Source organism: Lates calcarifer, linkage group LG7_2, assembly GCF_001640805.2.
Source record: "Lates calcarifer isolate ASB-BC8 linkage group LG7_2, TLL_Latcal_v3, whole genome shotgun sequence".
Taxonomy (NCBI): Eukaryota; Metazoa; Chordata; class Actinopteri; family Centropomidae; genus Lates; species Lates calcarifer.
In genome coordinates, this window is record NC_066854.1 from 13,629,689 (window position 1) to 13,656,065 (window position 26,377).

Here is a 26,377-nt window from a genome sequence, read left to right on the forward strand (position 1 = left end):
ACTTTTAGCCTCACTAGTAATACTAGTAAAGTCCAAAAATGCCTACTAGTGTAACTAGTGGATATTTTTGTCCTTAACAGTGTCACTAGTGCCACTAGTAGGCTGCATGCAAATGAAGGGGGCAGGGCAGGGCGAGGATTTTGATTGGCTGGTGTTCCTGGCTTTTCGTGTGCTTGAAAGACTGGTATTTCCTGTTCTATTATGAATTTTTTTATGACTTGTATTTTATTATTTTCTCATATTTGTTGTATATTTCTGATGTAGGCCTGCTCTTTGCTTGTTATGGGGTTATTATGTTAGATGAGTTATGCTACTGATCTGCAATACTATAGTATATTATTTATATGGGGTTACTAACAAAATTTGCATTTAAAAAGACTCCATTGTAACTGTTGTAGGATTTTATTTTGAATTAGGGATTGAGATCCTCCTCTCTTAGTATTTTTGTTGGTAACATGTTCATGTGACCCTGCTGAAAGGAAGGAAAGAAGCAGCAGCAAACAGGAGGAGCTGCTTTTCTGTTTAACTTGCTCACAATAGTAAATGACTACACACAGTAGTTTTGTGTTTTTATTTTACAAAGGCAAAAAAGCGAGAGAATAACACCTTTAAAACACAGAGGAGCCTGCAACATTTAGAGTTATGCCCACTTCAGGCTCCGTCAGCCGCTGCTCCTCTGCATGAAGAAGAGCCAGCTGATGTGGTTCAGGGACCTGTGTGTGACACAGAGAGACTGTATAAAGTCTTCTGCAGTTACTCTGTGACAACAGCACTTCTTCCTGATTGGCTGAAGGCTTCACTGTGTAGCAGATCAGTTATCTCTCCCAGAAACTTGCTCTTGTATTTTAATTTCTTATTTATTGTTTATTTTCCATTCTACTCTTATTTCATTCCTACATATGCCTTTTTTTATATTGTCTTACGTTGTTTTTACATTTCTCTTGATGCCTTTTTATACCTTATGTAAAGCACTTTGAATTACCTTCTTGTTGAAATGTACTGTACAGCTGTACACCTCCATCTACAGCTCATTTTACACATGGTCACCAACACTATAGGTTTAATTGCCATCTGTAAAATGTAATATATTTATTTGTATTTAATATTTAATATTTAATTTGTTTTCGCTCTCCAGATGATATGATAGCTCCTGTGTTTTAGAGCAGGATACTGTAGGTGTCTCTATATGTCAGATCTAACTGCTTGATGAGCATCACTCTGGTCATCTCCTGCAATGACTCTGCACCCCATCACTGGGGCTCTTTTTTAACTAATGACTGGCATGCATTAAATAAATAATATGGTTTACTATTAAGGTTAATGAAACTAAAATAAGACAAGAGTTAAAGCTTGATGATTATCTTTATTGATTCATCAAATGTGTAGTAAAATGCCTTTAAAGAGAGTGTCCCTTAGCAGTCATCTTTACCCTGCCATCAGTGTCATCCTGCATCAGAACTTGTGTATTTTAAATAGTGTTGATTAACATATTGAGATTATTAATTCACGATAAAGATATAACATCAGTAAATGATTATTGATCAAGAAAAAGATTAAGATGTTGAGGCATCCTCTGGAAGGCGGAAGCTGTCGACCCGTCCTCTCCACGTCTGAAAACACAGAGGAAGGTCCAGTCAGTTAGAGTGAGCAGAGGGTGTGGATGACTGGAACTGACAGGCCTGACAGAGCCACAGGAAACAATTGATTTACACAACTGGGAGAACAAATAGAAATGTTTCCCTTTACATCCACACTCGCCTTGGGATCCCAGAGATCTGACTTAGCCTGTGGTCCTCTGATTGACTGACTGAGCAATCAGCTGCTGCAGCAGGCGGAGCTGCTGATTCTGATTCTCAATGATTGTGCTCAGTTTTTTGACCACATGTCCCTGACAGTCTGAGGAAGAGTTTAGAGAAGTGAGAAGAGAACATTACACATGGAGAGGTAAGAACAGAAGTAGTTTCATTCAAAATTAGACAGAAAAATATCTCAAAATTTTATGCTCAAGAAGAGAGGAGATTCAGCTTTGTTGATTCACCTCCTCCACTGGAATTATCAGTGGGTTTTACAGCTGGAGAACAAGATCATAGAACAGAAGATAAAAGGTAAAAAGAGGCACACAGCACATCTGCTGAGACACTATGTCTACATTAAGAGTCAATTATGAAACATTTTACTGAGACAGATACATGACTGATTTATGGATATTCAGAAAAGCTAAGAGATAAACTAGATAAAAGGACTATTAGAAAAAATGTCAAAATGTCGTCATTTTTTTTTCCCACACTGAGTAGGCTGACTCATCTTACAGTAACAGTGACAGTATTCAGAAATCCAGGAATAAAACCTGAGCCTCTGCACCTTTCAGGATCTCCGGAGCCAAGTCTAAAATGCCTTTATGTCCACAGGATGGCGCTATTCACTCAACAGTCAATCACTTAATCCCTGCTTTCTGACAGTGGAGTCTGTGACTTTTTTGTATTTAGTAGTTAGTTGTATTTATTTTATTGTATTTTATTTATATATTCATTCATTATTATTTTGTGTACTTTTTCATGTGAAAGAGTGGATACTCATTTTCAAATCCTAGATGAAACAATTTGAGAATGTGAGAAGTCTGATGTCAGAAATGTGACGAGGCATCATGGGTAGAAAAAGGTTATGAAACGCCCTGACTCTGAGCTCTCTGAACTAGTCTGTCAGATATTCATATAGACAAACAGGGCTGACAACAGTCTCCTGCAGACGTAATAATCACAAGACCAACAAACATGAGTGTAGAAACATTCAGTAACAAATACATGAAAGTGACCTGGGGACAGTTTGTGCAGGGAATAAAATCACATCAGATCAAAATGCCACAATCAGCAGCTGATAATCACTTTCTCTAATAATCCTAAAAGCATGATTAGTCATCATGCTCTTAGGATTAATAAGTTACCAACAGTCAAGATACCAATGAGGTTGATTAATAATTTAACTTTGTTGGCTTTATCCTAAATTTAACTCAATCAATACCTACAGACAGGGGACGAATGAAAGGAAAAACACTGAGCATACAGGGTAGAGTATGGGCATGACGTCAATCATATGCTGTGGTCTTCACAGTCACCAGAACTCAACCAGCTGAGCACCTGTGGCAGGTTTTAGAGTCTCTCCTCCACCATCATTAGAAGACTAAATGAGGGACTATGTTTATCCCCCAGAGAGTCTCTGACAAGGAGCACTGAGGCTGATCTGGAGACTTGCCAGTACACTACCAATACATATTGATTTTTACTGTCATTTGTCACCCATCTGTCAACAGTTGGCAGGAAAGGAGTGCAATGAAGTGTTGTGGACTCACTGTCTGCAGGAGCAGTGGAAGGTTTGAGATCTATGGAACAACAGGAAAAACATATGTTAGTATTCAACCTGGTTTGGTGGGTTTGGATCCTGAGGATAGAAATGTATTGAGATATGTATAAACAGGAAGCCTCACAGCCCTGTCTGTTTTCTCACTGTGCCTTGAAGGAATAGTTTGACATTTGTAAAATAAACTTATTCATTCTCTGGTGGGTCAGAGGTTAGATGAGTTGGTGAGAAGACTGATTACATTCTCACACCTGTACAATAAACGTGAAATGTTTTCTACCAATTAAACGAAGGAGATATATTTAATGTGTTAATTAGTCAGCTTCAGATGGGTTCCAGTCTTTAGCAGTCATTACATTTAGCATCTTCAGGATTTGGGCCCACGGAAGGTCTGGATCTGCAACGACACACAATCGTAGCAGGTTTTTAGCCAGAGAAACCAGACCTGGGGCACCAATATGAAGAATATACCGCAGTGAAATGCAAGCTACCTGTCAGATAATCCTCAAAGAAGCCAGGTTTGTCAGGTCAAATTTAACTAAATGCAACTGATCAAATATCTGAAGTCTTAACAATGCTGCTGAAAATTCCAATCCCAACATGATACAAATCTATCTATCTATCTATATATAATGGTGGTATGTGGAATAAGGAAAAGAGAACCACAGTATTTAGAGAATTCGACTGCACTTAGACTAGGCTTTTTTTTTTAACATGTGGAAGACATGTACAGTGACTAACTCGGTGCTGTAGGCTACAATTCAATAAGGTTTCCTGTCCAACACTGGTAATGTAATAACATTGAAACACATGTATAAGTTGAGAAAGTTGAGCCATTAAAATAACGATAAAAAAGGAACTGTGCAATGGGTCCAGTGTAACTTAAAGTCAGACAGTAATGTGTGGTTTCCTGTTATGGGCACTTCCACCCTTCTTATAATTTGTTAACATTTGTTAGGGTTAGGGTCTACTTAAATTCTGGATCATGTCACAAACATTAAACAGGACCTCTGTTGTGTCTACATGTTTGTGGATCTGCCGCTGTGTAACTGCGATGGTGCATTGCTTTAAACACTGCTGCTGCAAGGAATTGTGGGACGGCATTCTCTCCTTTCCTTTCATAAAGGAAGATCCAGTGTATTCCTGTGCTAAAGGAGATGAGTAAGGAAGCACTGAGGTTCCTTTCCTTAATGTTTAGAGAATTGGACCAACTCTTATCATGGCTGCCACTGAGATACTTCCACTCGATTAGGAACCTTCCTAAGCAAAAAGGACCATTGGACCGCCCTTATATGCGAGGCATCTGTTGGCAAAGGGCTTTAGTGCATTGATAATGTAGCCATCATTAATCATGTTTTTCCTTCTCTGGTAGAAGAAAGAAGTGAGGAATTACATCCTTCCAAATGAATGTTTTTATGTAATGTAATTCTGTATTTGTATTTGCTGCTGGATGAAAGCTCCTGAGAGCTAATATCCCATGAGCTGTACTTTAGACTGAAAACAAGTGAGTCACAGCATGTTCGTCATTGATTGTTTCCTCATGATACATCCCCTGGTCAGTGCTTTATCCTCACGTGTCAGTCAGTATTTTCAGGATCTCTGCAGCTCTGCTGTTTCTTCATCATCTACTCTGTGTTCACAGTGGAAAAGTCATGTGACACAGATCTGATGTTTCTATGAACAGAAAAAAACTGCACGCTGGAGAATTTGGTAGTTCACAGGAAAGAGGCATGAAACCACATCATACAGCGCCTGACTACTTTCACACAAAGCTCTCTGTATTTTCATGCTCTTCATGAAAAAGTGACCTACATGACCCTCTACATAATTAATCATATCAGAATTTGTCAGAGTTACCATGACATTCAATAAATGTTGTATCACTTCCCTGTAACACTAAGCTCAGATGAGTCACATGTAGTGAAGGACAACCTAACACAACAATGAAAAAAAAAAGCCTAATGATTAGTACTGGGGAGAACCCAAAGTATTGCACCCAGTTACTATAGATGGGACACAAACAAGCTGCTAAGTATACATTTAATATTACAGAGAGTAGAAAAGGCGCTATTTGTGTCCCAGCTCTATAAAATCTATATTGTTAGTTTGTGGGTGTTTGTGCAAACCATCTGTAAATTGTTAGATCTTCAAGTCCCACAGTAAAAAGTCAAAAAAAATGGTGGAGAAGAATAAAATATAATCACCAGTTCTTCCAGAAACATGTTTGCATGTTTAATTCTGCAAACTCTAATGCTGTTCTTGGTTCATACTGCAATTCACATTTAAACATTGACACTGCCTTATATAACCCATAGTGTGAACTGTGTTGAGCTGTAAAACATCATTTGGATGTACAAATCAGATATACATTGATCAGCCATAACATTATGACCACTGACAGGTGAAGAGAATAACACTGATTATTTGGCCACAATATAATGTTCTCCTGGGCGGCACAGTGGTGGAGTGGTTAGCACTATCATTTCACAGCAAGAAGGTTCTGGGTTCAAGCCTGGGGCTTTTCTGTGTGGAGTTTGCATGTTCTCCCTGTGCAATGACAGCTGGGATAAGCTCCAGCTCCAGCTTTGTTCTGCTGGGGGAGGCCTCTGCCCCTGGTGAGAAATATTTAGTCGGTGGTATGTGTCAAAGTAACATCAAGATAAATACCAGAACCAGTTTCTCAGTTTCTCAACATTGTATTGTTACACAATGATCAATGTTTTTCACTTCACCTGTCAGTGGTCGTAATAATTTATTATTTCACCATGATGTTCTGCAGTATGCTCACTGTCTAATGCATGAAAGTGACATTTGATCACGCAGTTGGTACCACAGGTAAAAGCCCAAAACAAAGTGAATTGTTACCTCCTCCTGAGCGGCCGTCATCAGGCCTGTAGTCCCCAGTAACATCAATCAAGTCAGAGTCACCAAACGATCCACCACCTGTAAGAAATCAACAGAACAATGTATGAAAACCAATCATGCTACTCACATACAATTCATACACGTTCTGAATTATATCTCAGTATAATTATAGTTATACACATTAGAGCACTAAAGTCTCCAGTTGCAGGCTAAACACAGTTTATCCACACCTCTCCTCCTGGATGACATTAAGGATAAACTTGCTGTTATTTAGTATTTCATCTGTCGTCCACAACTGTCATTCCCCATTCAGCCCCTGTAAACACACGTCACAACTATCTAGTTTCATTTTTTTAAAGGCTCAGTAATTTCCTAAATAGCTGTTGTAGTTTTTAACAGCAGATGAATCCACATGCGGTGCTGTAGTGAGTACTCGGGACAGCAGGACAGTGTGTGTGGGGGTGAGTCAAACTGAGTCAAACAGTGGATCTCTGTGGCTCTGAGAGGGAAGATACATCAGACTGTGACACACATACAGGGTGTGTTAGGACGAAACAGTCACTGTTGGTTTGGCTCTATACATTAGATTCATTGAAAGAAATAAAAACACGGTCTTGTTCTTTAAGATCCATTCAAAATTTGAAGTCCTAAAAACAAGAAATGAGTTTGAAAGACTCCTCCACTCTTTCGGTGGGTTGACAACAGGTCAACTGTAGGCAGTGAGCTAGCCAGCAAACACAGCCGACAAACACACTGTTTAATCTATTCCTTCCATGGAATAGTCCTGTATTCTTGATTCTGAAGATAGTAATAAAAGAATATACCATCCAAACTCTTTCAGTGCTGAGTATCACTCTGACTAGCTTACCTTTTCTGATGATGTTTTGTCTTTCTCTTACGTTGCTATTTTATTAAACCTATTTCTAACATAAAGGGTTCTGTAACTTTGTGTAAAAATGTTGCCTAGTTACAGATTCTGAGCTACAGCTGGTCGGTCACTATTTGTGGTTTTATCACAGTCAATTGACCTAGGCAAAAATCATGTTTTTAAATATCTTTTTAAAAGAGCTTGTATAGAGACTTTCCACCATCAGCTTCAGTCTCTGACAGATTTACCTGGACCCAGAGCATCCTCCAGATTTAAATCAAAGCCACCAACAACACATAAGCACACAAACACTCACCACGTAATACTTCTCCACTTATCTTCCTCAAACATTAGTAGGCAAGTAAATATATTAATGGACCACAAAAACAACATCACAACAACTATCACATGGCTAGAAATCACTAAGTCTTTGAAAAACATTAAAATGACTTACCGTTGTAATGACAAATTTCTGTAAACTGTAACCATTTGTGATGACCATTTACTTATTTACATTCTCATCAGATGTAAATTCTGTAGGATACCCCAAGTGTGAAAGATCACCCTAGGGGTGAGGTGCCACTTCTGGTGACAGACAAAGGGGTGCCAAAGGGCAACAAGATCAAGGACCCTTTGTTCACCTTGAGGGGTGTTCCTCAGGTATAAAGGTCTAGATGTCCCTATGTTCAGGGTCCTTTGCCATCTCCTGACCGCTCGGGTGGTGATTGACCTTTTCTTTGCAAGGAAAATAAATCTTTTGCAGCCGACAGAAGTCTCTATTTCATTCTTCACCATGCAGCTGAAAATTTCCACAACAATTTGGTGTCAGAAGTGGGATCCCTCAAGCAATCGTCTGGGACGGAGTGTGAACAGTGACAGGCTATCCTGTATGTAATGTAATTCTGTATTTGTATTTGCTGCTGGATGAAAGCTCCTGAGAGCTAATATCCCATGAGCTGTACTTTAGACTGAAAACAAGTGAGTCACAGCATGTTCGTCATTGATTGTTTCCTCATGATACATCCCCTGGTCAGTGCTTTATCCTCACACGTGTCAGTCAGTATTTTCAGGATCTCTGCAACTCTGCTGTTTCTTCATCGTCTACTCTGTGTTCACAGTGGAAAAGTCATGTGACACAGATCTGATGTTTCTATGAACAGAAAAAAACTGCACGCTGGAGACTTTGGTAGTTCACAGGAAAGAGGCATGAAACCACATCATACAGTGCCTGACTACTTTCACCTCTGTATTTTCATGCTCTTCATGAAAAAGTGACCTACATGACCCTCTACATAATTAATCATATCAGAATTTGTCAGAGTTACCATGACATTCAATAAATGTTGTATCACTTCCCTGTAACACTAAGCTCAGATGAGTCACATGTAGTGAAGGACAACCAAACACAACAATGAAAAAAAAAAGCCTAATGAGTAGTACTGGGGAGAATCCAAAGTACTGCACCCAGCATGTTACTATAGATGGGACACAAACAAGCTGCTAAGTATACATTTAATATTACAGAGAGTAGAAAAGGCCATCTGTGTCCCAGCTCTTTAAAATCTATATTGTTAGTTTGTGGGTGTTTGTGCAAACCATCTGTAAATTGTTAGATCTTCAAGTCCCACAGTAAAAAGTCAAAAAAAAAAATGGTGGAGAAGAATAAAATATAATCACCAGTTCTTCCAGAAACATGTTTGCATGTTTAATTCTGCAAACTCTAATGCTGTTCTTGGTTCATACTGCAATTCACATTTAAACATTGACACTACCTTATATAACCCATAGTGTGAATAACGGATAAGCTTTAGCTACAGCTTTGTCCTGCTGGTCATAATAATGTATTATTTTACTATGATGTTCTGCAGTATGCTCACTGTCTAATGCATGAAAGTGACATTTGATCACGCAATTGGTACCACAGGTAAAAGCCCAAAACAAAGTGATGTGTTACCTCCTCCTGAACGGCCTCCTGAACGGCCGCCATCAGGCCTGTAGTCCCCACCAATAATATCAAACAAGTCAGGGTCACCATCATCTGTAAGAAATCAACAGAACAAAGTATGAAAATGAGATTTATTGAAAGAAATAAAAACATGGTCTTGTTCTTTAAGATCCATTCAAAATTTGAAGTCCTAAAAACAAGAAATGAGTTTGAAAGACTCACCTCCTCCACTCTTTCGTGGTTTGACAACAGGTTTGTCAGGTTTGGGGTTGGTGTCTGGGGGTGCAAATACATTATCATAATGATAAACTGAATCATTTTCAAAGTAAAAGAAAAGCTGGACAGGCCAGAAATCAAAATGAAACAAGCACAGTCAGTAGTCTTCTTTTTGAACAGCTTCTCCACTGTTGTGGCTCTACCTAGTTCTACCTTTCAGTCACAGGATCTTTTGGTCTGAAATGTAACATGACCCTGTTCAGCTGCATTGTTTACATATTTGGGCAAGAAAGACTGGGGTCAAATTTATAATTTATTTTTTGTCTTTCAAAGAAAATGTTTCATTTTTAACATCACAAGAAAAGGAGTTTAGCGTGATGGCTAACCAGTGTGTTTGGTGAATGTAACACTAGCTTAGATGATAAGTTTGGCTCAGGCTGAAGGAGTGTAAATGTTCCTAACTCCATTAGAGCAGGACAGTAAAATGCTATGATCTAACGTCATGTATGGGACTGATGCTTTTTTAAACGTAACCTGTAACACCATTAACTAATGTAACACAGTTGAACAAAGCAGACAAACACACTGTTTAATCTATTCCTTCCATGGAATGGTCCTGCATTCTTGATTCTGAAGATAGTAATAAAATAATATACCATCCAAACTCTTTCAGTGCTGAGTATCACTCTGACTAGCTTACCTTATCTGATGTTTTGTCTTTCTTTTACGTTGCTATTTTCTTAAACCTATGTCTAACATAAAGGGTTCTGTAACTTTGTGTAAAAATGTTGCCTAGTTACAGATGCTGAGCTACAGCTGGTCAGTCACTATTTGTGGTTTTATCACAGTCAATTGACCTAGGCAAAAATCTTGTTTTTAAATATCTTTTTAAAAGAGCTTGTATAGAGACTTTCCACCATCAGCTTCAGTCTCTGACAGATTTACCTGAACCCAGATCATCCTCCAGATTTAAATCAAAGCCACCTACAACACACAAGCACACAAACACTCACCAAGTAATACTTCACCACTTATCTTCCTCAAACATTAGTAGGCAAAACTTGTTCACAAGTAAATATATTAATGGATCACAAAAACATCATCACATCAACTATCACATGGCTAGAAAAAAATAGGTGTTTGAAAAACATTAAAGCGACTTACCATTGTAATGGCAAATTTTTTTTATCTGTAACCATTTGTGACATCTAACCCATTTACTTATTTACATTCTCATCAGATGTAAATTCTGTAGGATACCCCAAGTGTGAAAGATCACCCTAGGGGTGGGGTGCCACTTCTGGTGACAGACAAAGGGGTGCCAAAGGGCAACAAGATCAATGACCCTTTGTTCACCTTGAGGGGTGTTCCTCAGGTATAAAGGTCTAGATGTCCCTATGTTCAGGGTCTTTTGCCATCTCCTGACCGCTCGGGTGGTGATTAACCTTTTCTTTGCAAGGAAAATAAAACTTTGTCGGCCGACAGAAGTCTCTATTTCATTCTTCACCATGCAGCTGAAAATTTCCACAACAATTTGGTGTCAGAAGTGGGATCCCTCAAGCAATCGTCTGGGACGGAGTGCGAACAGTGACAGGCTATCCTGGAAGACAAAAAAACTTTCCAGCCTCCAACCTTAAAATCTTCTTCAGAGAAGGGAGGACTGATCACTGACGCCCAGATCGTTGCTGCTGGGATTCCACGAACTCAATTCAGCAAGGTGAGCACTGAAATATTGACATTTTTAAGTCCCTTTTTATTATCTAAAATTTGGGTTTAATTTGGCATAATATTTCCATTCCTCATACTATCTACAATCAATTGCTTTTCTCACCTGTAGCATTAAACAGAGTGACCCGCTTTTCTCATGTTGAAGCATTAAGAACAGAGTGACCTGCTTTTTATTACTTGTAGCACTAGACAAAGTGGTCCTTACAGAGACGTCTGTATTGTAAGTAGTCATGCACAACCTCCACATTTGGAATGGGGAGTAAGAAGTCCGCTGAGGTGAGACCTCTGGAGGGACCAACTGTGGATGTTGTGAGAAGGAAATATGGAGATAAAAGTTTAAAATATTTGAATGACGGGACAACTGAGTTTGGATTCCCAATGGGGGGATCTCTCACTTTAAAGAAAATACCAACAAATCACCACCACTACAGCAAACTTTGAATTAAGGACTTGAGAGTTTTTCTTCAACAAATGTGCCGTGACGGGGATGGCAATAAACTTCAACGGAGACCAAAGACACACCAGTGACCTGAGAATCCAAGTTGAACTAAGAGGTAAGGGATCCTTTTGAAAACCCAATTATTGTTGCTGTGTGCTGTTGGAGGTCTGTGAAGTTGGAATCCCAAAGAAGTTATCCTCAAGTAGAACAATTAAATCTGAAAACGAAGTATGACTAGTATTTTTGTATTTGTTTTTTTGTTTGTTTGTTTTATGTTAACACAGAAAAAATTAGAAATCAGTTAAAAATATAAATAAAAATAATTTAACACAATGAAACAACCCGTAACTGATTTCTCATTTTCCTTGTGCTGACATAAAATTAAAATGAAAAGATCGTAGTTGCTCATTGTTTGTAAAAAGGCTCTTTTTTTGTTTTCCATTTACCTACTCCAAAATGAGAAAAGGGAAAAAGGCTTGTCATCTGTTTTCCCACTCAAGAACGAAAATCCATTGGCAGTTATGTACATGGACCCACATGGCTAGAAAACTCTAGGTCTGTGAAAAACGTTAAGTGACTTACCAGAATCCCCAGAACTTGGTTTATTGGGTTTCTTGGTTGGTACCACATCTGATTAGATATTATTTATGTGGACAAGGAGAAGAAAACATCTTAAACATCTTTATAACAATCAAAAAACTGAAAAATCTAAATACATGAACATGAAGCTTCTTACCTGGATCTAGAAGGTCCAATCCACCTGAAGGGGAGAAGTAAATGGTAAACAGACTGTACTTATATAGAACTTTTCCAGTCTTATCGACCACTCAAAGCGCTCCTGCTACAGGTATCTAGCTCATTATCTTGCCCAAGGATACTTCAGCAGGAGGAGCTGGGGATCGAACCACCAATCGGAAGGATGGTGGCGACCGCTCTACCTCCTGAGCCACAATGAAAAGCGCAGCTTAAAACACAACACAAACCGTCCCAATGCAAACCGAGCTGTTCCATTCACATAGATGTAGACCATTTACAGCCTCTTTACAACTTTAAGCCTTGTTGAGATTGTTCATCAGTCATCATCATCTTCAAGCCATTAACCTGATCATCAACACCATTTATTGTTGTTAGTAGTATCAATGAACTCCAGTGTCTTGTTCTAACTTTCTTTAACAAGTGGTTTAGATAATATGGTTAAAATGTGAAAACACTGGTTTCTAAGTGAACTATTTTGTGAAGCTGTGTGTTGCAAAATCACAGTGCCCCAAGATCTCAGCAGTCAATCAGGTGAGTATCCCTCTCGGAATCATGAGTATCTACAGAAGAGGCGAGAACATCTAAAAGATGGCTGTTGAAGACCTCAGGTAACAGTGTGCACTCACATAACAGCAACTAGGCATCATCCGGGTCATAGTGTGATGGTTTGTGCAGTTCAGTGTGTCAGTGAGTCAATTTCATCATTATGCAGTCTTTAATGTGTTATTTGGTAGAATGATATAAACAGAATGACATAACTAGTATATAAATAGTATTGCATATGATATACAGTATGTGTGTGTAGCTTTTTATGGATAGGGAGCTGAGCAGGCGAAGGGGATGAGGAACCAAACCCTTCTGACTCTGCTGTGTCCCCTTCTACTTCAGAAACCAAAACTCCACCCTCTTGTGAACCTTTCTATACAAGACACAATGAAACAGTCGTAGCAGACTGACCTGACCCTGGCTGTCATTCTCTAACAGGTGAGAGGATACAAACCATTGGGCTTCTCTGGTTGCTCCTTGGGTTTTGGAGGTGTTGGTTCTAAAGGAACAAAAGGAAATGAGCACTTTTACTACCAGACAGAAAAGCAACATTAGCCACCCTCCCCTTGAGGTTCAGTGTTTCTCCTACATTCAAAGCAAAGTGACTTACCATTTGAACTTTCAACTTTTACTAGCTTTCATCTACATCTAACAGTCTTCTTCAGCTAACAGGCTTCAGTTTTAGTTAGTTATACACTGAGTGAATTCCCTGTATAAAGATACCTGTAGTTAACTCCATAGTATGTAATAGACTATAAATAGATCAAATGGATGGTTCGAATGACTAACGTGAATGTCTGAGGCTGTCTGTCTGAAGTTACACCATTGGTCGGCTGACTGTCAGCTGAATGGGGGCGTTTACAGGCAGTGTTGCTAACTTAGCACCTTTGTCATCAGATTTCTCACCTGTTCAGACTCCTTTAGTAACTTTATTTCAAAAAGCAGCCAACAACAAATTCAGTGACTTTTTGGACAATTTTAGTTCAGAGCAGCAGCTTGGAAGTGACTGCTGGTTAACATGGAGTCATAATGGGCTGCATTTTGGTCACTGTTTCATACTTGTTCAGTTTCTTTGGAGCTGGGCTGTATTAAAATACTGTACATGTGGGAATCATGGGAATTTTGAGGTCACTATTTAGAGATCTTTAGGATTTTAGTTTACAAAAACCTTTGTAAACCCACGAGTTACTACAGTTTCAGGAATAATAAGGCTGCACCACAGTCTGATCAGATCCAACAGAACCCTTCCTGAGCTAATTAGATTAGTCTGTTTATGAACATGGTGCCAGATTTGATTGTTAATATCCTACTAAAGAGAGAGTCACTCACTTGCATCATCGTCAGTGAAATCCGACAGGTCAAACTCTGTGCGAGAAAGACACAAGGAACAGCATTACAATCAGCATGACAGTCAGTGAAAATCAGCTCCTCAATAAATCATACAGATCCATCAGTTTGAACTCCTGACCAGATACAGGATTTATCTGCTTTTCTCTAACTGCCTATAACTGTACACAGCCACCAATAACTAGCTGCAGGCCAAAGTTGAATAGCATTCCCCTGAGCTGCATACAGAGTTCCCCATAACATTTCACTATCTCATTTCATCTCACCCTTTTTAATTCTCTTTGCAACAGCCAACTCTGACTTTCACTTTTTTTATTTAGTGGCTAAAAATATTGAATGGACCTTCATGAACCATATTTCTTTCCTGTCACACATAAACAACACACACAACAACTTGTTTCTAATTCTGGGATATATCCCAATGCAGCCCAGGAAAAAAAATCCTGCTCATATGAACTAAACAAGAAATAAGGTTTTATCCAAACACACTGACCACAACAACCACAAGGGATCACTGCTGTCAGTGAGGACACTGTGATTATCATGGGGCTAAAGCAACCTTCTGCTATGAAGCCTTACACATAGCCAGTATTTAGCATGCTGTTTAATATATTCAAATCTCAGAGTTTTAGAATTTAGACCTTCATGTAGGTGAATGATGTAGGATTTCTTGCTTTAGTACTAACCTTTGATGGGGGACATTAACAGACCTCAGTATTTATGTGCAAATACCCCCAAAACCAAAATAGTCCAAGGTGACCTTCCTGATGGGCCTGTAAGACCTCATCATCTGAGACAAATGTATTCTCAGTCTAACAGTTTAGGATTCACACAGAGGCTGGTGGTGAACACAGAGCTGAAGAACGCTGTGTCCACATGATGGAAAACTGGACATAGTTCACCATCAGGATCTGACCACTGGACAGTGACCACAGCCCCAGTTAGAGGACTTAGAGCTTAACACCACAACACTTTAAGTCTTTAATTGACCTGAAACTTTCCCTGCGTCCTCTTTAAAGGCAAGTACACTAGACACATACCATAACGCCTCTTGTTGGTTCTCACAAGAAACACCACGGTCCTGGATGAGTATGGAAAGAAGTATGTAATCTCCTCTACCACTCAATTAATATCTATACTCGGCTAAATTAAAAGAATTAAAGGCATTAACACATAATCCTTTTGTTAAAAACACAATTCTGGTATGGTGGGATAAAGGTGGGATACCTGTGTTATCTCAATTTCCACCAATCTGGGGCAACAGTGATTTTAAACCTGGCAAAAAAAAGTATGGGCTTCAAAATTTGGGCAGACAAAGGCCTTAGTAAAATTGCAGATTTATTTGACAACAACACTCTCTTGTTGTTTGTAGATCTGAAACAAAAATATGACATCCAACCAAAACACTTTTTCTTCTTATCTGCAGATAAGAAGCTATATATTTAAGTTACAGAAGTCTTTATCTTTACCTACACTTAGCCCAATAGAAGAAATAGCAACTAATCAACATCCTAAAAGGGGATTGACTTCAAGCTTCTATGCATTAATCATGGAAGGATCAAAGATTTCCTCAGATAATAAAAGACTAGGCACGTGTGAGGATTTAAACTCAGTAATTTCCACTGAGGACTGGCTAAAGATTTGCTTAAAATCTCAAACACAAACAATAAATACCCATTTTAAACTATTTCAGTACAAGTGGATAATGAGAATATATGCAACACCAACTCAGCTAAATAAATTCAACCCTAATAACCCTGACACGTGCTACAAATGTGGTAGAGAGGGCATACACAGATTCAGACCTTTTGGAGTGAGGTGATGGATATGATTCTGCAGGTTACATGCATAAAACTAATATTAGACCCCAAACATTGTATCCTTGGTATTTTTCTGATGAATCATAACCTTAGTAAGGCAAATAAATCTATGATTATTTTTTTGGTTGCTACAAGCCAAATACACTATAGCCAAATCTTGGAAATCCACTACAAAACCAAGTATTAGTGTCTGGCTTGCAGGACAATCAGATTCTCTGGCACTGGAAAAACTCACCTTTACGTTGAAGGGTAAATATTTCATTTTTGACAGTATGTGGAGATCTTTCATGGTGTTCTTAGAGGGGAGGAAAGCATTGGAGGCATGTTCCCCCTGTATGTAAACCATAAACAAATTAAATTGCCTTGTACGTATTTATTATACGTCTGATTTTTTTTTTTGAAATGCTTTTCTTTAAGGGAGTTGACGGATTATTTACGTTTTGGACTGTGCAAAATAACACATGCTTACTGCCCTGTGATGTGTATTTCATTGAAGATGTGCCTTATTGTGATAGTTCTGTTTTGCACCTGTATTATATCTTCTTGTAGTGTGATTATTTATTCTGAAAATTAATAAACACACTTGTAAAAAAAAAAAGCAAAACAAAAAACACATACCATAACCACCCTATAACCATTACACAACATAGACTTTATGAGGAGAATTCTTACCGATATCTGCTAATGTTCCACCAAGGAGAACCAGGAGTACAACGATCCTCAGAGAAAACTTCATTTTGACTGGAACTTCTTTCTTCGTTGTTATGTTAGTTTTTGATTAGTCTGAAGTGAAGTGTAGTTGTGTGTGTGTATGTGTCTGTGTTTAGCTTCCAGTCCAGACTGGTGTCCTCTTATAGTCTGAGTCAGGGAACGGGCCTCTCAGATGGGCGTTACACGGCCTGTAGAAAATGTTGGATTAACCCTTAGCGTTGTATCTCCTCTGTTACACATGTGCCGCAATTAGATTAAACCAAAGTAAGTCTACCAGTTAGTCAACTAACTTTGCCTTTTTTAAAGTTATTCTATTTCCACAATTAAAAGTTTGATTTGGAGCGACGCCGTCAACAGAGCTACAGACCTTATAAATCTGATTTTTAGTGTATACATGTTAACTATATTCATTGTTAATTTTGGCACAGGTCTCAGTCACACTGAACTGAAAGTAACTTGTTGAACCCACTCTCCTGTCTGTCACGACTGAGCTAGGAACCCCAGAAGCAGAACACAGATTGCAAGACAAACAACGTTTATTTGGGAATAGGTGGTGTAACGGGGTCAGGATAGTGCTGGTCCAGAGAGGGGTGCTGCGGCAAGTGAAGGATTCCAGGGGTAGAGAAGGGTTGGCAGGTGGACTGGAGGGAATGGCAGGTGGGCTGGCAGGCAGGCAGGCAGGAACTAGACAAAGACAACAAGGTAAGTAACGAACTGACTAGCAAGGCAAAGAGGAGCCGAAGTTCTCTCAAGACAAACCATGAACAGGAGTGACGATCCGGCAGGGAACGAAGGCAGGAACAGGGATTAAGTACATCCAGGGTGACGAGCTGATGGGAAACAGGTGAGCTTGATTGTAGAGGCACGGCAGGTGTGGAGAGGCAGACCCAGCAGGAGAGACAGAGAGCAAGGGGGAGGGGCAGGCAACACAGAGACAAACAGACACTGACAGGCAGGTCAAGGAGCTGACCTCGTGACACTGTCCTAGTCTCCGAGACAGACAGCGGTTTACGGTACGAACAGTGGACATATGTTTCACTTTAAAAGTTGTGTTTTAATGGGGATCATTAGAGGACCCTCATTTTTACTGTAAATGGTAAATTAGAGTCCACTCCAGAGAGCAGGTTTAGACTTCAAAGCCACTTAAATCCTGATCAGTTACCGCGGTCAGTTCCTCTAAACTTGGAGTAGAACAACACGCAACCGGCCTCAGTTCCTCAGCCCATCATGTTCGTCTTCGCGTGTTCATCTTGTATTATGGAAAAATCCCTTTGAGCATTTATTAGATCAACAAAGTTGCGCACTATTGGACATCTGCACGCATTAGTTCATGTCCAACTAGTTTGAATATGGAAAGTCCTTTGAGCATTTATTACATATCCTTGATATCAGTTGTCATTTTCCTTTACTAGTTCGACAAAGTTTCACACTGGTTGGACAACTGCGCGCACTCATTCGTGACTATGTCCAACTACTTCAATGGCTACTCTTACTAGTAAGCATATGGCATTAACTAGTGACATATGGAAAGCCCTTTGAGCATTTATTACATATCCTTGATATGCGTCATTTTCCTTTACTAGTTCAACAAAATTGTGCACTAGTTGGACAACTGTACACACTAGTTCGCGTCACTAGTGCCACTAGTAGGGTGCATGCAAATGAAGGGGGCGGGACAAGGATTTTGATTGGCTGGTGTTCCTGGCTTTGTGTGTGCTGGAAAGACTCGTATTTCCTGTTCTATTATGAATTTTTTTATGACTTGTACTTTATTATTTTCTCATATTTGTTGTAAATTTCTGATGTAGGCCTGCTCTTTGTTTATTATGGTAAATGGTCTGTACTTATATAGCGCTTTTCTAGTCTTTTTGACCACTCAAAGCGCTTCACACACACATTCATACAGCACTTGTTCTATATAACTTTCTAACATATACACACACATTCACATACCAATGACACATCAGAGGCAATTTGGGGTTCACTATCTGCAGACTGGAGGAGCCAGGAATCGAACCACTGATCTTCTGATTGGTGTTGATCTTCTGATTACTATGTTAGATGAGTTATGCTACTGATCTGCAATACTATAGTATATTATTTATATGGGGTTACTTACAAACAAAGTTTGCATTTAAAAAGGCTTCATTGTTACTGATTTTATTTTGAATTAGGGATTGAGATCCTCCTCTCTTAGTATTTTTGTTGGTAACATGTTCATGTGACCCAGCTGAAAGGAAGGAAAGAAGCAGCAGCAAACAGGAGGAGCTGCTTTTCTGTTTAACTTGCTCACAATAGTAAATGACTACATATAGTAGTTTTGATGTTTCTATTTTACAAAGGCAAAAAAGCGAGAGAATAACACCTTTAAAACACAGAGGAGCCTGCAACATTTAGAGTTATAGCCCACTTCAGGCTCCGTCAGCCGCTGCTCCTCTGCATGAAGAAGAGCCAGCTGATGTGGTTCAGGGACCTGTGTATGATTGGCTGAAGGCTTCACTGTGTAGCAGATCAGTTATCTCTCTCCAGAAACTTTATTTCTTATTTATTGTTTATTTTCCATTCTACTCTTATTTCATTCCTACTATATGCCTTTTTATATATTGTCTTACTGTTGCTTTTATATTTCGCTTGATGCCTTTTTATACCTTATGTAAAGCACTTTGAATTACCTTCTTGTTGAAATGTACTGTACAGCTGTACACCTCCATCTACAGCTCATTTTACACATGGTCAGCAACACTATAGGTTTAATTGCCATCTGTAAAATGTAATATTTAATTTGTTTTCGCTCTCCAGATGATATGATAGCTCCTGTGTTTTAGAGCAGGATACTGTAGGTGTCTCTATATGTCAGATCTGAACTGCTTGATGAGCATCACTCTGGTCATCTCCTGCAATGACTCTGCACCCCATCACTGGGGCTCTTTTTTAACTAATGACTGGCATGCATTAAATAAATAATATGGTTTACTATTAAGGTTAATGAAACTAAAATAAGACAAGAGTTAAAGCTTGATGATTATCTTTATTGATTCATCAAATGTGTAGTAAAATGCCTTTAAAGAGAGTGTCCCTTAGCAGTCATCTTTACCCTGCCATCAGTGTCATCCTGCATCAGAACTTGTGTATTTTAAATAGTGTTGATTAACATATTGAGATTATTAATTCATGATAAAGATATAACATCAATAAATGATTATTGATCAAGAAAAAGATTAAGATGTTGAGGCATCCTCTGGAAGGTGGAAGCTGTCGACCCGTCCTCTCCACGTCTGAAAACACAGAGGAAGGTCCAGTCAGTTAGAGTGAGCAGAGGGTGTGGATGACTGGAACTGACAGGCCTGATAGAGCCACAGGAAACAACTGATTTACACAACTGGGAGAACAAATAGAAATGTTTCCCTTTATATCCACACTCACCTTGGGATCCCAGAGATCTGACTTAGCCTGTGGTCCTCTGATTGACTGACTGAGCCATCAGCTGCAGCAGCAGGCGGAGCTGCTGATTCTGATTCTCAATGATTGTGCCCAGTTTTTTGACCACATTTCCCTGACAGTCTGAGGAAGAGTTTAGAGAAGTGTCATCACTTTGTCCACAAGAGAACATTACACATGGAGAGAGGTAGTTTCATTCAAAATTAGACAGAGAAATATCTCTTTTATGCTCAAGAAGACGAGGAGATTCAGCTTTGTTGACTCACCTCCTCCACTGGAATTATCAGTGGGTTTTACAGCTGGAGAACAAGAACATAGAACAGAAGATAAAAGGTAAAACATCTGCTGAGACACTATGTCTACATTAAGAGTCAATTATGAAACATTTCACTGAGACAGATACATGATGATATAGAAAGATAAGAGATAAACTAGATAAAAGGACTATTTCAAAAAATGTCAAAATGCTGTCAGTTTTTTTTTCACACTGAATAGGCTGACACTTACAGTAACAGTGACAGTATTCAGTTTGAACCAGGAAATCCAGGAATAAACCTTTCAGGATCTCAGGAGCCAAGTCTAAAATGCCTTTATGTCCACAGGATGGCGCTATTCACTCAACAGTCAATCACTTAATCCCTGCTTTCTGACAGTGGAGTATGTGACTTGTTAACAGAGGTGAATGAGAGAGAGTTGTATTTATTTTATTGTATTTTATTTATATATTCATTCATTATTATTTTGTGTACTTTTTCATGTGAAAGAGTGGATACTCATTTTCAAATCCTAGATGAAACAATTTGAGAATGTGAGAAGTCTGATGTCAGAAATGTGACGAGGCATCATGGGTAGAAAAAGGTTATGAAACGCCCTGACTCTGAGCTCTCTGAACTAGTCTGTCAGATATTCATATAGACAAACAGGGCTGACAACAGTCTCCTGCAGACGTAATATCCAAGACCAACAAGCATGAGTGTAGAAACATTCAGTAACAAATACATGAAAGTGACCTGGGGACAGTTTGTGCAGGGAATAAAATCACATCAGATCAAAATGATAATTACTTTCTCTAATAATCCTAAGAGCATGATGACTAATCATTAAGAAGTTACCAATCACAGTCAGATATCAATGAGGTTGATTAATAATCTCATTGACTCAACATGCTGCTGCTGCTGTTCCTACTAGACTGGCTTCACTCCAGCTCCACACATCCTCCTCTTTTTGTTTCTCATCAACAGTTCCTGGTTATGGTATCTTTCATTTTGAGCACAGTGTGTCTGCTCTGTACAGATGCAGAATTAGAGCACTCAACATGTATAATCAGTGTTTTTGTATGTAACATATTACACCTTATATGTGAAGTGAGATTCATCATCACTGTCTCTGACAACACGATGCCAGATGCATCTCCAATCAGAGCAGTCATTTAGAGATATTAATAACAATGTCAAAGTAGATATCCAATAAAACTTTTTCTTTCATTCATCATATTCTTACCTGGACGGAGAGCATCCTCCAGATTGAATCCAAAGCCATCTGTGGAGAAAAAAATTAAAGGTCTTAAATAACTGTCCTCTCTGCAAGACTTTTTTTAAATTTAAACTTTGTTGGCTTTATCCTAAATTTAACTCAATCAATACCTACAGACAGGGGACAAATGAAAGGAAAAACACTGAGCATACAGGGTAGAGTATGGGCATGACGTCAATCATATGCTGTGGTCTTCACAGTCACCAGAACTCAACCAGCTGAGGCACCTGTGGCAGGTTTTAGAGTCTCTCCTCCACCATCATTAGAAGACTAATGAGGGACTATGTTTATCCCCCAGAGAGTCTCTGACAAGGAGCACTGAGGCTGATCTGGAGACTTGCCAGTACACTACCAATACATATTGATTTTTACTGTCATTTGTCACCCATTTGTCAACAGTTGGCAGAAAAGGAGTGCAATGAAGTGTTGTGGACTCACTGTCTGCAGGAGCAGTGGAAGGTTTGAGATCTATGGAACAACAGGAAAAACATATGTTAGTATTCAACCTACAACATATTGGCAAACTCTAATTAACTGGAAGGGATTCGGATTCAAATACACACTTATACAACTTAATGCATAATACTGTGTTGGTCTCAGACCGGCAGCTCACAGCTCCAGCTTCCACTGAAAGACTCAAATATGTGTCAAACTAATCAAACAGCCTCAGTAAATCTGTATTGGCAATTTTAGAAACTGGTTAGTATAAAAAATGTCTTATTTACAGCTGCAAAGATCTGATTATTAGATCAGTTTGGAGTGTTTGTGTCCACCTGATGAATCTGAGTCCAGTATCCCTCTCTCTTTTAACTCTTTTTAGTCTGCACCACCTTCTGAGAAAAATAGCTGTGTCTTTAGCTGCTAAATGCTCCACTATGTTCACCAGCTGCTCTCTGACTGTGTCTGTCTGCTGTTTGCTGAGCAGGTAGAGGACAGTGGCTTTTTACACCAGGTTGATGGGAGCAGAAAACCAAAACTCAGTAAGGGTGGTTTACCAACAGCATCTGCCAGATTGAGTCCAAAACCATCTAAAAACACAGATTATAAAAATGCACACATTCAGATTTTTCAGTTTATTCTTTACATTATCAAATTACTATCAGTGTGATAAAGACTTGAGGCATTTTACTAAAGTTTGTAGACTCACCTCCTCCAGTGGGTTTGGATCCTGAGGATAGATATGTATAGAGATATGTATAAACAGGAGGCCTCACAGCCCTGTCTGTTAGTTTGACATTTGTAAAATAAACTTATTCATTCTCTGGTGGGTCAGAAGTTAGATGAGCTGGTGAGAAGACTGATTACATTCTCACACCTGTACAATAAACATGAAATGTTTTCTACCAATTAAACAAAGGAGATATATTTAATGTGTTAATTAGTCAGCTTCAGATGGGTTCCAGTCTTTAAGCTAAGCTAACTAGCTTCTGGCTGTAGCTACATGTTTGTGTACACGAGAGAGAGTGGTATCAAATTTCTCATCTAATTCCACAAATCGGGGAGCACATAAAACTGTACAGAGGTCAAGTCATAAAACTTGACCTCTGTACACCTGAGATCTCTTACATCTGAACAGATATCTTTGGGTTGTCTGCTCACACTGACACTGATACGCCCACACAGGCTTCTGTGTATGATTTCATGGGTGTTCAGGGTGATAAAGTCAGCACTGTCTGAAGGTTGATTGGAAATCATCCAACACCATCCCATTCACCTGATTTCCCCTCAGAAAATCCATCAAAGTTATTAATTATTCCTGTATCATCACTCAAAGAGTTGACCTGTATGAGCAGGTAACATGAGCCATTAAACTCATCTCCTTCTGCCACAAACTCATCCACCACCCTTCATATGTCGACTGAAGTCTCTCACCTTTGCCACGAAGAGAATCAAAGACACTAAATCCTGTTTAAGAAAGACACGAAAACCCATTACACAAGATTCAAGGTTAACAACCACACAGAGATCTGCTCTCTGCTTCAGTTACAACAGCCAGCACTTTGATGATGTTGTGAAACTCCATGAGAAAGGACTGAGTGTCCAAACATCAACACTAAGCTGAAAGGACATCTGGGGATTTGTGGTTTTTGTTGGATCAAGGACTCCTCCTCAAAGTACGGATCATTGCCCAATCCACTGCCTTTCTGACATTTGTCAGCAAACATTTATCCATTTTATTATATCTCACAGGATTATTTAATAAAAATGAAACCTGAAGCATTTGCACACTCACCACTCCAGCGCTTTGGTCTGTCAAAAGCTGCAGCATGATGGGGATCTGTCAGTCCAGAAACATAGAGTATGTCAATAAGCAGAGGAACAAACAGTTATCTACACAGCACATTCAGACACAGAGGCCAGTCAGTGTACATTTACCAAGACAAAGAAAAGCATAAGACTCACATAAAAACTGTAAAAAATAAAATTAGATAAGTAAAAATAATAAATATGAAAATAGAATAAATGAAAATCAACAGACAAAGATAACAGTAGACTAGAAGAAGAAATCAGGTCAGAAATGTACTTTGACTCCATATTATTGGTTGATTTATAAACCTCCCGAACCTCCCTGGCTAATAGGAAACCAAAGATTTAACAACAGGAGGAATCTGCTCATTTCTCCCGGTTCTTGTCAAAACTCTGGTAGCAGCGCTCTGTGTGAGCTGAAGTTATCTGACTGTTTTTTGTTGTTTTTTTTGGGAGTTCACCTGCTGGGGATGAAGGGTTGAGTCTATAACACTTGCTATTTGAGACGGTAAAACACTGATTTAGTGTTAGCCACGGTGTGGTTGCTGAAGATCAGAGTCAATTAAAACACCAAGCTTTCTAACCTGGGTTTTCCTCTCTATAAGTCTGGAATCAAGCTGAGCAGTAACTGTCATTCTTTCCAGAAACAGAGATTTCTGGAAACAGAACTGCATCCAGCTATTTACTCGCTCTAAGCACTGACAGAGTGAGGGACCATATAGTCACTTGGTGACAGAGCCGAGTGTCATCTGCATAGTAAATACGACACTATGCAATGTTATTTCTATGCAATGCTATGTCATGTATGATATAAGGGTGGTGTTATGATTAGTTACACAACAGGTTTAGTCTAGATATCTGAGAAAACAACAGTATGTGTTAGTCAACAGAACGCAGGACATGCTGTTGTTGTGACTTGCATGTCTTTGGGCGACTCCTCCTGCCCTCAGCATCATTAGGACAGCAATTAGATACCACAGTCTGACTCACACTGATGTTCTGTAGGCCTTTCGACATCCATGGCTCTGCCTGGTCTCATTTCATAATCTCTCCACATCACAAAAAGAATTCATATCCTCCATACTTCTACAGCAGCTCATCAACAAAAGCGCCTGTTGAGGTTCAGACTCCAGCTAAGATAAACATGCAGACTTTCTGTTTGTGTGTTCTAACTCTGCTACTGTGCTTGTTTGTCCTCGTCCAATGAGCTTCTCTCTATCCCTCTCTCTCTCTCTCAGGATGGATTCATATCCCATAAATAAATGTCTCTGGAGCTGTAGAGTCTGATTTGTGATGACAAGCCTCCTGCTGCTCCAACAATCCTGCTGTTATACTTAGATATTATTAGTACTGCTTCTACTATTACTGTTACTTGTAATCACTACTTTAACTGTCATTACTATAATTACTACTATTATATTACTGATACCAATTTATATTTTTATATGGAATCTGCATTATGCTATGTTCTCCTTTCATATGCACTTTAGTGTCCTGGTTATGAGAGGAGTCACTGTATTGATCATATGTTTTAATGGTGCTGAAGATGTCATTTTGAAGATAACTCACCATTGTCATTGAGGCCATCAGACAAGTCAGATCCTGCATGAGGGAGACATGAAAAAGCATAACAGATCTACATCACTATCACTAGTGGCAACAGTTTAACATGATGCTTGACTATGGTCAGCTTTGATTTATTACTGTCCATGTCTTTCCATCTGCCTGTGACCTCCCCGTCTGCCACAAACCCTAACATGTGTGCAGTGTGTGGACGCTGCAGGGAGTCACAATATATTTGTTGGTTGTTATGGAAACACTGACTGATCATTTCAGAAGCTATGAATGTCATATGAGTTTCCTAACAGAAAAGCCTGCATGCCAACACTTCTTTGCCAAGATGTTGTGAAACATGTTGCAATATATCCAGCCTGGGGAGTTACTTCATAATGACTTCACATCACAACATGCTGATCTCACACAGCCTCTGTGATCTCTATGTCTCTCTCTCCAGGGCCTGTGTGGGTTCTCTGCAGGTATTTCTGCTACATGCAGGTTAAGTCAACTTGGTGACTCTAAATTGCCCGTACACAGCAAAACTGCCAGTGTTCATTTTTCAACTCTATCAGTGTTGAGATAACTTTGGGTGAGTGTAAAAACAATTACCACTTTTAAAAGTGTTAATTTAACACTGAAAAGAGTGGACACATATAGACACTTTTGTAATGCTAAATTTAGCTACAAGATTTCAATGAAGTCACAACCATCAGCCAGTAGAGACAGTGAAAAATAAATCACTAACTGAAGGTTTGGTCACTTCACTGATGATTCCTATTCGTGACATCTGGGCTGTGTGGAGCCCAGTGGAGTTTACACATATGCTGAATAGAGGTACAGTAAATATGTGGACTGAGTTTTTAATCATTCTGCCAAAAAATAAAATGTCCCACATCACATAACATCTCCTGCTCGTGAGGACACGTAAACATCCTCCAGACTGTTCAGGCATTACTTTTAAACTTTTAAACTGACACTATAACAATGTAATGATCATTTTAACCAAC

The 26,377-nt window shown here is 39.1% G+C and overlaps 2 protein-coding genes and 1 long non-coding RNA gene across 7 annotated transcripts in view; 2 read left to right on the forward strand and 1 right to left on the reverse strand.

The window, feature by feature from the left end:
* The window catches only part of prkx (protein kinase X-linked), a 268,673-nt gene that overhangs the window by 122,064 nt on the left and 120,232 nt on the right, over positions 1-26,377 (forward strand). The gene's annotated exons all lie outside the window — the stretch shown is intronic.
* Positions 429-19,756, forward strand: LOC127139108 (uncharacterized). The gene is made up of 2 exons (XR_007809024.1): positions 429-1,058; positions 19,344-19,756. It is a non-coding gene; the product is annotated as an uncharacterized LOC127139108 (long non-coding RNA).
* On the reverse strand, positions 1,344-16,735 carry LOC108902583 (uncharacterized). 4 transcript variants are annotated; one of them, XR_007809022.1, is made up of 13 exons: positions 16,557-16,735; positions 14,047-14,082; positions 13,172-13,216; positions 12,152-12,175; positions 11,998-12,045; positions 10,194-10,232; positions 9,255-9,308; positions 9,042-9,125; positions 6,220-6,297; positions 3,711-3,751; positions 3,347-3,376; positions 1,759-1,896; positions 1,344-1,679 (listed from the first exon to the last, which is right to left on the reverse strand). XR_007809022.1 is itself a non-coding variant. In XM_018704508.2 (12 exons), the coding sequence occupies exons 1-11, from the start codon at positions 16,618-16,620 to the stop codon at positions 1,781-1,783; spliced, it is 618 nt and encodes a 205-aa protein (XP_018560024.1). In that variant the 5' UTR covers positions 16,621-16,733; the 3' UTR covers positions 1,344-1,679; positions 1,759-1,780. The 4 variants fall into 4 exon arrangements, 2 of the variants coding, with proteins under 2 accessions (XP_018560024.1, XP_018560023.1); XR_007809021.1 differs by having other exon boundaries at positions 1,344-1,610; positions 16,557-16,734; XM_018704508.2 differs by lacking the exon at positions 3,711-3,751 and having other exon boundaries at positions 16,557-16,733.